General features: G+C 43.8%; 1 protein-coding gene across 2 annotated transcripts in view; it reads right to left on the bottom strand.

Annotated features, from left to right (window-relative positions):
• PTAR1 (protein prenyltransferase alpha subunit repeat containing 1) overlaps positions 1-13791 on the bottom strand; it is a 46820-nt gene that overhangs the window by 32635 nt on the left and 394 nt on the right. The window contains exons 1-2 of one of the 2 annotated variants that reach the window (XM_084629707.1): positions 13487-13520; positions 8611-8780 (exon numbers count right to left, since the gene is read on the bottom strand). In XM_084629707.1, the coding sequence (XP_084485833.1) occupies positions 8611-8780; positions 13487-13512 (196 nt within the window). In that variant the 5' untranslated portion in view covers positions 13513-13520. Of the gene's footprint in view, positions 1-8610; positions 8781-13486; positions 13521-13791 lie in introns of those variants that run through there. The other variant, XM_084629706.1, reaches the window with a different exon arrangement.

The raw sequence follows: 13791 nt of genomic DNA, 5'->3' as shown, positions 1-13791 counted from the left end.
ATGAGGGTTTTGAACGTATGGTTCCCTTTATGAATTTTAGGGGCATTTTTTGCCATTCTTTCCATGGAAAGCCATGTGTCAGCCATAGGACAAAATAGGATTGGTTTCCTGCTGCACCTTTACTTTTCCTGTGACAATACCGCAAAAGTAAGACATGCCTTAGGGTCATATGATTTGTTTACTTTTTAATTCACTCTTAACAGGTCTTTGCTGCTGGGTGTGGTTTATGCAGAATGCAGCAGCATACCTGCTCATTGCACAGGGCTGCTTTCAGAAATGAGAGTCTCTTCAGCTGTAAGAAGTGAATGTGGCCCTAGATTCTTTGTGTTTGTTTTTATTTGGCTGTACCAGAAAATAAAATAAAAAAAGATGACGCGCATGCTTTTCAGCTCACAACTGTAAAAATGAAACCACAAATCTATAGAAATAGGACATTTTAATTTCAAAAGGTACATCTGTTCAGTGGTGAAAAAAGGATTACAACACTTTTAGAATTATGGTACACTAAGAGTAGGGCTCTGATTTTGCAAAGACGTAAGTGTTTAACTTTGAAACCAACAGGACTTACCCATGTCTATGAGGCTATGCACATGCATAAGTCAATACAGAATCAGGGCCACAGTTACCAAGACCGTTACTGTCCAGTTCTCTAAATAGCTACCTTAAGCTATTCTTCTGCTTTCTTTTGAGCAACAAGCATTCACAGTGAAGACAGTAACCAGTTCCTAACCAGAACCATACTACTGGATGCCCTGTAATGCCTAAACAAGCATCTTGATATCACACTCTACATATTAATGCTCTCAATTGTAAATAAAAATATCAGAAACACTCCTTTTATTCCTTGTTGGAATAAAGAAGACTGTGGAGTATACAATGCTAAATAATATGTGGTAACTGAGCATTTTATATCAAATAGACTGAAGATATTCACAATAACCTCTAGTAATCAGCTGAACAATTTGTGATGACACTACACACAGTATATATTCAGTATACATGCATAAAATCTAAACATTATAGGAGGGATCACAAAGTGTGTAGTAAACCTAGGATATTTTAAAACCTTCAGTTTTCCAAAGAAGTTGGAGAAAGCTGTAGTTTAGTAAGATTCTATGGCAAGGTGGCTTAGTCACGGCCCTATTTTTCTGGATTCCAAAAAACTCTGAATTTCCTTCTCTCTATGTAAGTACGTAACAAGGACCAGCTGTAGATTAAGCACTTGTCTCAATAAATAATCAATAACTCATTACAATGTACTTGCTTCTTATGAGATCCTGCTAGCAAATGATGATTATGTATCATTTACTTGCAAGAGTTGATATTTGAAGCAGAGCCATTTATTTTCACTCCTGTATTTAAGATTGTTTACGGAACTTCCAATTATACCAATTGGAAAAGACTAGAATACAATTTCAATTGCCAAACTTTTTCCCACCCAAGAGGCTAATGACTTTAGCACCAATGAGAACCAAATCTATACTTGGCATTATAACCAGAAGAGACCTGCCCACCATGCAAAGTTCTATTAAAAGTGAAAAGGCATTTTGCCTGAGTAAGAAGTGCTGTGTGGGGCTTTAGCATATGAGGATATCACAGTTTAGATTCTAAGTCAAGTAATGTCTACGTTTGGAAGATTATGTATAACAATCTACATGAAAACAAATTCCTTTCTGTAACTCAGTCACAGGATTATTGAATTTTTCGGCATTCATCGTCTCCATCATTTCAGCTTATGAATTCTGCCAAACTTCTCTATCTTGACAAAGGCAGTGTTCAGTTAAGGGTAAAGCATGTTATCCAACACTTAAAGCAGAGTTTGGCATATAAAGCAGGTCATTAATATAGCAGAGTCTTGAGAACATACAGATCATCACTTTAAAAGTTGGACAAACCTGAACAATTTTGCAGACCATCTCGCACCAGGCACTTTTTGTTTGCTTTCTGTTAAAAACAATGGAAAAGGGAGTCTCTCTTCAAGAGAAAAAGACAAAAACCTGGATTTCACACTCTTGAAATATTTGTAAGATGACAGTTTTATGGTCTGTATTTTGGGATGAAAGGACTTCAGACAGGCTCTGTCAGAGACAGAATTAAAAGACTTCAACTTCCGCCCTGAACATTGCTAACAAGAGTAACTGAATGAGCAAATACTGTTTGCAGATCTGAGCCTTACTACAACAAAGCACCTGATTCTATGAGAATAGGACAAATTTAGCTAGTAGGGAGCTGGAGACTAAATAAGAACCAATGGTTGCCTTCTTGCTTACATCCAAAAATGAAACAAGCTTTGCATTATATGTTTAATTTGGACTACAGATGTAGAAAGCATTTTTCTGTCTGCTGAGGCTTTTCTAGGGCAGGACTTTTCTATAACAATCTAGGTCCAATCAGGAAATTCTGCATGTGAAGGAACTGCCAGTCAATCCACACACACCTCACCGGTGCCTGTATGATAAGCTAATGTTCTGACTAGTCCATCTAAGTCAGCTATCACTTCAAATTCACATTGGTTTCTGATACCATGTCAGACTTAACTATTTATGTTTTGCATTTAAAATTCTTTCTACTGAGGTTTAGAAGAGTTCTCAAACTGAGAATTTGAGATCAGATATGGTCATAGGTTTCTATCAGATCTGAATGCATCAGTAGCAACCAGATGGGATCCTAATGCACCCATGGAAATGATCCAGATCTTGTTATTGTCAAACAGTATTACACTGATGTCACAGTTACAAGGCAAGCTACATTTTAGGCCTTTCAGAGTCCCTTTTGAGTGACTTTTCAAAAGAATGGAACGCTGAAGTCCAACCACTCTGGGACTAGATGTCTGGGTGGGAGCCCCCGTTTCCTAACCAGGTTAACACCGCTGGGGCTTTCACGTTTGGAACCTGTAAGCCCTTTTCCTCCATGATCAGCAAGCTGACTATGATAACCCCCAAACAGCTTCTTCAAAAACAAACCATTTATTATTCATTCACCCAAACATAAATAGCATGCAGAGCAAAGGGTTAGAACAAAAATCCCTATACACACATATTCCCTTATCTAAACCTTAATCTTTCCTTTCAAACTTTGGAAAGTTCCATTCAGCCCAGTTACCTCCATCTCTGGGTTGGGAAAAAATAGTCTGCTTGCTGAAGTTTGTGTGTCTGTGTGTCTCCTTGCATCCCTGTCATGATTAGCCTACTGCACCAGTGGGAAAGGATCCCCATATCCCTAACTCTGATCAGCTAAAGCCATGATAGTCTCAAACTCAGGAACAAAAGCAGATATTTCTTCATGAAAGCCCATTTTTCAGAAACAAATATAGATCCTTTTACCTGATCCCAACAGCACAGCATGAGAACTGTATTAAATGCCATTGGCTGCTTGGAAGAGAGTTCATTCTGGACAATAACCTGCCAACTGAATTGGGTATCAGTAGTGGGGCTGCGGTTATCCAGCAGCAATGAACTCATTGTGCATCAGGACAGAAAGTGGTCCATGACTGGTGGAAACTGTCAGTGCCTTTCTTAGAAATAGCACATTGACAGTCTTTTTATAGGAGATTATATGGCCTTTAATGAAGAAACCATCACTTTGTTTGGACAATATCAAATCTTCTATTTCTGATCATAGAGTATATAGAAAGTTGTGGCAAGACAACTCCCAGTACTGACATGCCAGGTATGTTACCATGTACCATGCCAAGTATGTTAGCAACAAGGTGGTGGTCAGGGAAAGTGTGGGACCCTTACTGAATGGGGGAAGCAACATAATGACAGATGATGTGGAAAAGCTGAAGTACTCAATGCTTTTTTTGCATTGGTCTTCACAGACAAGGTCAGCTCCCAGACTGCTGCACTGGACAACACAGTATGGAGAGGAGGTGAGCAGCCCTCAGCCGTGAAAGAACAGGTTAAGGACTATTTAGAAAACCTGGACATACACAAGTCCATGGGTCCAGATCTAATGCATCCAAGGGTGCTGAGGGAGTTAGCTGATGTGATTGCAGAGGCATTGGCCACCACTGAAAATTCGTGGCGATCAGGGGAGATCCCAGACGATTAGAAAAAGGCAAATATAATGCCCATATTTAAAAAAGGGAAGAAAAAGAACCCAGGGAACTATACACAAGTCAGCCTCACTTCATTCCCCAGCAAAATCATGGAGCAGGTCCTCAAGGAATCCATTTTGAAGAGGAGAGGAAAGTGATCAGGAACAGTCAACATGGATTCACAAAGGGCAAGTCATGCCTGACCAACCTGATTGTAGAAGGTAAACTGGCTCTGTGGATATGGGGAAAGCAGTGGATGTGATATATATTGACTTTAGCAAAGCTTTGGATACATTCTCACACAGTATTCTTGCTAGCAAATTAAAGAAGTATGGATTGGATGAATGGACTATATGGTGGATAGAAAGCTTGGCTAGGTTGTTGGGCTCAACTGGTAGTGATCAATGGCTCGATGTCTAGTTGGCAGTCTAGTTGGCAGCCGGTATCAAGCGGAGTTGGTCCTGGGGCCGGTTTTGTTCAACATCTTCATTAATGATGGGATTAACTGTACCTTCAGCAAGTTCGCAGAGGACACTAAGCTGGGGGGAGAGGTAGATAAGTTGGAGGATAGTGATAGGGTCCAGAGTGACCTAAACAAATTGGAGGATTGGGCCAAAAGAAATCTGATGAGGTTCAACAAGGACAAGTGCAGAGTCCTGCACTTAGGAAGGAAGAATCCCAAGCACCGCTACAGACTGGGGACCAACTGGTTAAGCAGCAGTTCTGCAGAAAAGGACCTGGGGATTACAGTGGACGGGAAGCTGGATATGGGTCACCACTGTGCCCTTGTTGCCAAGAAGGCCAACGGCATATTGGGCTGTATTAGTAGGAGCATTGCCAGCAGATTGAGGGAAGCCATTATTCCCCTCTATTCGGCACTGGTGAGGCCAAACCTGGAGTACTGCATCCAGTTTTGGTCCCCCCACTACAGAAGGGATGTGGACAAATTGGAGAGAGTCCAGTGGAGGGCAACAAAAATTATTAGGGGGCTGGGGCACATGACTTACGAGAAGAGGATGAGGGAACTGGGTTTATTTATTCTGCAGAAGAGAAGAGTGAGGGGATAGAGTGATAGAAGCATTCAACTACCTGAAGGGGGGGTTCCAAAGAGGATGGGGCTACACTGTGCTCAGTGGTGGCAGATGACAGAACAAGAATAAATAGTCTCAAGTTGTAGTGAGGGAAGTCTAGGTTGGATATTAGGAAACACTATTTCACTAGGAGGGTGGTGAAGCATTGGAATGGGTTACAAGGGAGGTTGTGGAATCTCCATCCTTAGAGGTTTTTATGGCCCATCCTGACAAAGCCCTAGCTGGGATGATTTAGTTGTGGTTGGTCCTGCTTTGAGGAGGGGATTGGACTAGATGACCTCCTGAGGTCTCTTCCAACCCTAATATTCTATGACTCTTGTCACCCTGCGGATATCACGAAGACTGCACGACAGACATTGGTAGACTGTTACCTACCAGTACAAGAGTCCTCTGCACAGTAACCTGGCCTGAAACCTAACAGAGATGGCACCTGCTATTCTGATAAATAACTTCCCCCATCCAGAGACAAGGAAAGTACGCTCATACTCATTCTGCTAGATATATTTTTGGCATATAATGCCATTGTTCACAAAATATTCCAGTTCCACCTGCAAGAGACTACGGGTGAACTGAAATAGGTCAGGTTCTCTCCCCCCAAAAATAAACCTGAAGAGTCATTAGAGGTAAGGCTACGATTTAATCACAGGTATTTTTCTGTAAAAGTCATGGACAGGTTATGGGCAAGAAACAAAAAAATCACAGCCCGTGACCTGTCCATGACTTATACTAGAGTGGGCAAACTATGGCCCGCATCCGGTCCATCAGGGCTTTGAATTCGGCCCGCAGGATTGCCACCCCTTGGCGGTGCAGTCCCGAACCGCTCCTGGAAGCGAGCGGCACCACGTCCCTGCGGCTCCTGGGGGAGGGAGGGCAGAGGGCTCCGAGTGCTGCCCTGAGCTGCTCCCCCCACCCCCCACAACTCCCATTGGCTGTGGTTCCCCGTTCCCGGCCAATGGGAGCTGGCGAGGGGAGGGGGGCGGTGCCTACCAGCGCCTGCCGGCAAGGGCAACATGCAGAGCCCTCTGTGCCCCCTCCTCCAGGGGCCGCAGTGACATGGTGCCAGCCGCTTCCAGGAGTGGCACGGGGTCAGGGCAGGCAGGCAGGGAGTCTGCCCTGGCTCCAGCGCGTGCCGCTGCCACCCTAGAGCCACTCCGGGTAAGCAGCACTGGGCCAGAACCCGCACTCCAAACCCCCGCCACACCCCAACCCCCTGCCCTGAGCCCCTGCCACACCCCTCCTGCACCTGAACCCCAACCCCCTTCCCTGAGCCCCCTCCCGCACTCTGCAACACCTCCTCTGCCCCAACCCCTTGCCCTGAGCCCCTTCCTGCACACCGCACCCCCTCCCACACCCCGCACTCCCTCCTGCACCCCAAGCCCCTGCCTCAGCCCTACATTCAGGCCCTGCATGCCATTTTCCCACCCAGATGTGGCCCTCGGGCCAAAAAGTTTGCCGCCCCTGGCACTTATACCATAAATACCCCAATAGAATCATAGTGGGAGGGAATAGAATCATATTCTACCCCAATAGAATCATAGTGGGAGGGCCCAGGCGACCAGCGGCTACTCTGGCCGCCGCCGGGGAAGGGAGCCCTGGGAAGCCAACAGCTGCTCCATCTGCTACTCCTCCAGCCAGTCTGACAGCTAACTCCAGGGTCAGCTGCTTGGGCAGTCCTCCGGTCAGCCACAGTGGCCACTGCAGAAGTCATGGAATCCATGATTTCCATGACCTTTGCGACAAACACGGAGCCTAATAATGGGCATCATCCTCCATCTCTAGACTGCTCACAGGCAGAGTTCCAGAAGGCTCAATCATCTTCCTCCATATTATCCAGAATATATATGAAGCTCTTGTGAGAGCTAACAATTCAAAAGTGACTAACATGCCAACATTAGGTTGAAGACAACCAATTCTACACCTCACGTCAAACATAAATTATGGAGCACTTATGGTGGACCTCACCCACCTAAATCAAGATGCGTCTACACTAGTGAAAAATTGGGACTAGTTAATATAGATCTCTTTTCCTAATCTAGGCAAACCCTACTTGGGGATACATCTAAAATCCACCTGGAAACTCACACTGGAGCAGAGTACAGCAGCTCACTTAGTAAGTGGCATATGTCATTAGGAGACCCTATTGCATTGTATGATTTGCATCAGCTGCCTACTGATTTCCCAGTGTCGTTTAAAGGTAATGGTTTTAATCTAAAAAAGCCCTAAATATCTCAGAACCTACCTAAGTGAAAGGCTGCCTTTGTGCCCATGTAATCCTGTCACAACTACAATCACCAGGACTGAGAGGGTGCTGACAGCAAGGCACAGTCTTTGAGGGGCCACGGACTTTGGCATCCAACATACTCTTTGGTTTAAAACAGTTCAAATCCATTGACCATGAGGGTAAGCTGCAACGCACTTCTATTTTCCCCAGCTTTGGGGCAGAAAAGGGTGCATCTTATAAGTCTATCTTCATATCATAGGTGATATGATGATAGACTTATAAGATGTTTGAGGGCTACAGTTTGAGTGCCACTGTAGCAAAAGCATTTTCAACACAGTTCTCCTTTCCTTTCTTGTTCACATTTTTAAAGTATATTAGCATGATCCTGTGACTTGAAGGCGGTCCCCCCCCGACCTGTCCACAATGCAATAGATTTGTGATGTAACATCTAAGCTGCTGTACCAACCTACTGAACAGAGTTTTCAGTCCATTTACAAGAGGTATACGGTATTTCAGTTTTTCCGCAGAGACACAGATCTATTTTTCAAGGAATAACACTGAGAAATTTCATATTGCTTAGACAGATCTTACCCTTCATCCATAGCTTACAAACACAACTTTGTTTTACAGAGAAACTGAGTGATTTTATCCATAAAAGTCATTTGTCAAATGTCACAGCTATCCCTCCTCTCTAAATCATGCTGACCACCTAGTGACACTCCCACAAACGAAGCAGAACTTCACAGCCCTTTTCCTAAAAAGGATGTTAAAGTATTCAAAGTCAGCAATATCTTTAGACACTTGCAAAAGTGAGTTAGTAAAGCAAACAGGAGCTCTAGAACATAGATTTGTTTATATAAATGATTTCCCCCTCGGGTCCTATAAACCTTGAAAATCCCTCACTCCTCTTCCACCAAGAGCTATATATCATCAGTCTTCTGACCAAGAAGAGTTAGATAAAATTCCCTCCCAACACAGTAACATTTCTCCTGAATTAGGGAAAGGAATAGCTTCTCTCTCTACACCACTTACAGCTTGGGGACAAAAAAATGAGTTGGAATCTCAACTTAGGTAGAAGAAACAACTTACAAGATGGCCATGCTAGCTTGTGCAATAGGTTCCCTTTCTCCTTCCCCATTTCACTAGGTTATTCCAAAACACTACCAAGTATACATTTAAAGTGGACTGCATAGTATCAGAGATGATCAAAAACTACATAGTGGGAAACATACAGGAATTCAGTCAACAAAGTAACTTACCATCTTTGTTCAGCCATTGCTTTCTTTGTCTATAGAGGAGGAGTTTGTTGTGGACATATGGCAAAAGAAGCTTGACACACCAACTCTCCACGCCAAGCTTGTTTTCTATCAGCACTATAGGGCTCCGGTTATACCTGGCTTCAGGACAAGGTATTAACCCAATTTCATCTCTTAAAAATAAACACAAGTAAAATATAATTAGACAACTTATTTTCTTTTACCAATTATTACTCTAAACTTAACAGTCTGCCCACTTCTCCCATTCTACTCAGCCCATATTACCCCCCCACCCCTCATTTTCTGATTTCTATGTCTTCTACCTCTGCCCACCTTCTTGGTTCTTGAACACACAACCTGGAAACTTCCCAGACATCCCACTTAAATATGCCTTCCTAACTAAATGCCTCATGCAGTAAAATAAACTTCACAAATAAGCTTCTTAAAATCTCTCTGACTCTATGAAGAGGGCAATGCGGTAAATTTTTACCAGCTACATTAAGTAAGAGGCAGTGGTTGCCAATGCGAGGACCTCAGACATCTACAACAGAGCCCATAGCTATTCCCTTATCTTTTAGAAGAAAGTGCTAGGCAGCTCAGATCTTTGAAGCGATCTAGCTAGGGAATTTGATTCAAGATAGAGCTTTGCATCCTAGAGTGTGTAGTCTCCACAGGCTGCATCTCTGTTCCAGTGTATGAAAATTAGATATGGCCCTTGAGCAAACTTTTGCCAACCTTGCATTGAGGTATATATACTCTTGGTTTCAGCTGGAGACCGAGATATATACTGTATTTATTCATTGGGACAAGATATACTTCATCAACCTTGCAAGCCTGTCATGCAAGTTTACCAGCCCATGCTCAAAAAACCCTATACAACCCTACATGCCCACCCTTTACATGATGGGGGGAGGGGAAAAGACACTCCTATTTATTCACTCAACCTCACAGCCACTCCACAAAACAAAAAAAATTCATCCCAGGCAAACAGAATTGCAAGACTGCTTTATACACTGTTTTTAACAACAAACAGGCAGGGCTTGTTCAGGGACGAATAAGCCAATATGAGACATACCAAGTTTAGAATGCTGACCAGCAAATAAATGCGTAAAATATATAGATGGCAGTATAAAGAAATTGATTTTAAATTGAACTATAGTTTAATTTGTTTGTCCAATAACTATACAAGCTACCTCAAGAATTAGAACGGTCTTTTGGAAAGCAAGTAGACTAGACTGCTATCAATTTAAGCAGCTGAGTGTTACTGTAGATTATAGCAAGTTTTAAATATTAGAAGGGACATCCAGAGTTTGTGCATGTTTACACTACAGCCCTAAATTGATCTATATTAGGTCGACTTAGCCACTGCAGTAATTATTATGTCCATACTATCCTCCTTCTGTCAGTGGTGTGCATCCTCAGCAGGAGCGCTTCCACCAACTGAACAGGGGCAGTGAGAGCACAGCTTCCTGTTGGGAGCCCAACTGCCCACCCAGGCTCTCGGCTCCCCGCTCCCAGCTGGGAGCAGAGGCCAGCCACCCAGGCTTCTTGGTTCTCTGAGCAGCTAGCCTCCAGGCAGGGATGTAGCTGTCTGGCTTGGAGCCATGAAATTGACAAGACAGCCAACAACCACGTTAGCAACATAGTGTGTACACAGAACACAGATACTGCATGGCTCTAACTACATTACTAACTACTACTTACTGCGTGGCTCTAACTACATAACTAACTACTAACGGACATAAGCCCTATGCCTCTTGTGGAGGTGGAGTTATTATGCTGATGTAGTACGGCACTTACATCGATGGGAGAAAGGCTGTAGTGTGTACACTGACAAAAGCTGCCTTATGTCGACCTAACTGTTTATTGTAGACCAGGCCTTTGTGATGGACACTTTTAGTATTTATGTTTTTGAAATCAAAATAAATCTGATGCAAATCAGACTACACTGCACACAACTGAGCTGCTGGATACACAATACCCAAAAAGCAGATTCCCCGCTCCCCGCCCAAACTGCCCCTGAACTAGAAAGTGGTAAAACTAGCGTCTCTTCATTAATCCACTGTATTTGTTTAATTTTGGAAATAGAAGACTTTTTATTCTGTTTTAGTGTTTAAAAGAATATGTGAATGTCTGAGTAATTCCCACCTATCTCAACATGCTGAGTTGAATGCTCTTCACAAATACAATTTTTCATACCCGAAAGACATAGCTTGGTCAACTTAACTTTTTGTAGATTGGGGCTCAGCGTGAAGTGACAGAAACAACTATAAGCAAGGTTGGGAGCTCTTTTTGTTAGAATATCACTAGGTTCCACCATCTCTGGGTTCGCAGCCTATTACTGTCCAATTTTTAAGTTAAGTTCCCTGCCCCCCCCCCCCCCCAGGAGCCAGACCTGCTACTGTCCGCTTCCGGGGTGCAGTGCAGTGTCAGAACAGGTAGGGTCTAGCCTACCTTAGCCAGGCAGCACTGCTGATGGGACTTTTAACGGCCCGGTCAGCGGTGTTGACCAGAGCCGCCGTGACCCAGTGCCTTACATTCTGCGACCCAGCAGTTTGAAAACCACTGTCCTACATCACCAAGATTGCTGGACAGTGCACCTCTTTGTAAAAACTAAGACCCTAATCTTGCAAACACTTAAGTGTATGCATAATTCTGCTGATGTGAGCAACCACATTTGGCTTCAGTGGAACCACTTGCAAGTAATGTTATACACAAGGTTAAGTGTTCGTATGTCTGAGGCCAAAGATATTTTGCAATACCATTTTACAAGTTATGCAGATGTTCAAAAATAGAACATAATACGCTGAAACAGTCAGCCTCATTTTCTTTAGTGAAATATGACTCAGCAAGACAAGTCAAGTCAAGATGAGTCTTAGGTTGCATTTTTAATTACAAGAGAAATTAAAAGTAAGGTTTTAAAAAAAAAAAAAGGGCAGAAAGATACAAACTCTTCATCCTAATTAAAAACCCAATATGAGAGACAACAACTCAGTTTTACATTCAGCTTAGAACTTTACTTTTTATTGTCTCTTAGTGACTTTAGTGCCCAAGAAGCCTACCTGAATTCTCAAGGGGGTGGGTGTCGACCTACCCAGATTGAAGGGCCCATCCACTCAACCGTGTAAGGCTCAAAGGTTCAAAAGAAGAGTACTGGATGGGGTCACAAAGCAGACAACCCTGGACAGTGCCACTGCTCTGTGAAGGAGTTGGTGGACACGGTCCAGAGGAACTCTGCCCAAATGTGTGAAAAGGGTAGGAAAAGAAAGAAGACCTCACAATCACCAATCACTCACCCTGTTGAGCATCACCCATCCATCACCCGGTCCAGGGAGTTATCTGGGCCAGTGCCAAGGTTGAACTCAGGTCTTATGACTTGGTGGGGCCACAGACGGAGTATGCAGAGATACAAAATAAAATGCAGCCAGAATCTCAGGAGAAGGTTCTGGAGGAGTCAGAAGATGGGCTGCAACCTGGCAGATTGGAGGTAGGCATGTTCCAGGGTCTCCTTCTCATGGCAGAAGGGGTACAGGTTGGCAAGGCTTTGGAGCAGAGCACGGAGCAGCTCCGGAGCAGTGGAGCTGCAGGTTTTTGCCTGGAGCTGGAGCAGAACCGGAGCACAGCTCCAAAGCCCTGAGCATTGGGGGCACCTGTGAACCATGTCAGCCATGTGCCCATGTTCAGCTTAAGGAGCCCAGCTTGACAATCTTGGACACAGAAGTCCCTTCTTTATCTACAGAACAGATATAACAGCAGCAGCAGCTTTCCCACACTGTCCCACCAATAAGTATCTACCCTGACCTCCCGGTAGCACACTTAAGCATGCTATGCCAGGTCAGTATCAAAGCACACAAACTTTTACTTCTAACCTACTTTTCTCCATGAAGGAAGTTGGAAACAGCAGCACATTCTTAACAAATAAGTGTTTTAGCCTGGTACCCCTGAAATCAAAGGGAGTTTTGACAGCGTAGAATGTGAAAAGAAGCAAAAGCCCTTCTTTAGGTCGCACACAAACATTGACTGTTTAAGTGCATTAATGTCTCACTATAAATTTTATAAAGAGTTTATGGCTAAATCTAGTTTATGGCTAAATCTAAAAAGCCTTATTTCTGACAGCATCCATATGCTACAGTTTAAAGCCTAGCTACCTGCCAAGGCTGCTAGTCACCTTTATGTAATCCTAAGGATTTCTGTCACCTAGAGGAGAGTTATTGTAGCCGTGCTGGTTCCAGGACATTGGAGAGACAAGGAGCGTGAGGTAGTATCTTTTACTGGACCAACTTCTGTCGGCGAAAGAGACAGGCTTTTGAGCTACACAAAGCTTAAGCCCCAATCCTACTATAAATGCTACATGAGTGGACCCCTGAGCCAGGTAGAATCCATTACAGGGTCGGGGCCTCAAGGAGGCACTGTCATTTCAAAATTTAGATTTCTTTAACATTATTTAAGATTAAAAGGAATGTTTCCATGCATTTCCAAAAAAAAAAAAAAAAAATCCAGTGGAAGCCTCCCCCCCATACACAAATAAATTCTCCCATATTGTGTTTACAAACAATGTGCAGCACTGGGGTGAAACAGTCCAACAGACCTTGTCAATCCAACAGATTAAAAAACAACAGTGGAAAGATCTATGATTTTTATATCGTGCCTATCATCATGGTATGTCAGAGCCACACACAATCCCAGAACAAAGAGATAATTCTCTACTATCCAAGATGAGAAGGGGGGGGGGGGGGAACCACCAAAAGAAAATCAAAAAGCATAAAATAGTGAGGCAGAAATTAAATATTTATAATTTGTCCTGTTTCAATAATCAGATTTGTTTTTAATTACTGAGGTTAGACTAATAACTGGTCAGTGTCCCTTTAACCTTACCGACCTCAGGTATGTCGAAATTGATGCCATAAGCCAAGTATACATGACTGCGAAAGAAGTTAACCTAATTAAGGCCGGCGCCTCGGGGAGTCAACAGATCCAGAGGCCGGCCACAGCTGACTTCATCCGTGCGACCTTGGGCGAGACTGGTGAGAAGGGGACTACTGGAATCCGGTCCTTACCCCTCTGGAGCCCACTTTCCCCAGCTGCCAGGCTCGGATCACCTCCCTGGCGGGGGCAGGGAGAGGCGTCAGCAGGGGTGTCTGTGAAGCGCTCAGAGACCCTCGCAGAGAAGACAGCCAGGGGTGC

Source organism: Lepidochelys olivacea (genome assembly GCF_965140295.1).
Source record: "Lepidochelys olivacea isolate rLepOli2 genome assembly, chromosome: 5".
NCBI lineage: Eukaryota > Metazoa > Chordata > Testudines > Cheloniidae > Lepidochelys > Lepidochelys olivacea.
The sequence above is the reverse complement of the archived record's forward strand: the minus strand, read 5'-3'. Positions and strand labels throughout refer to the sequence as shown.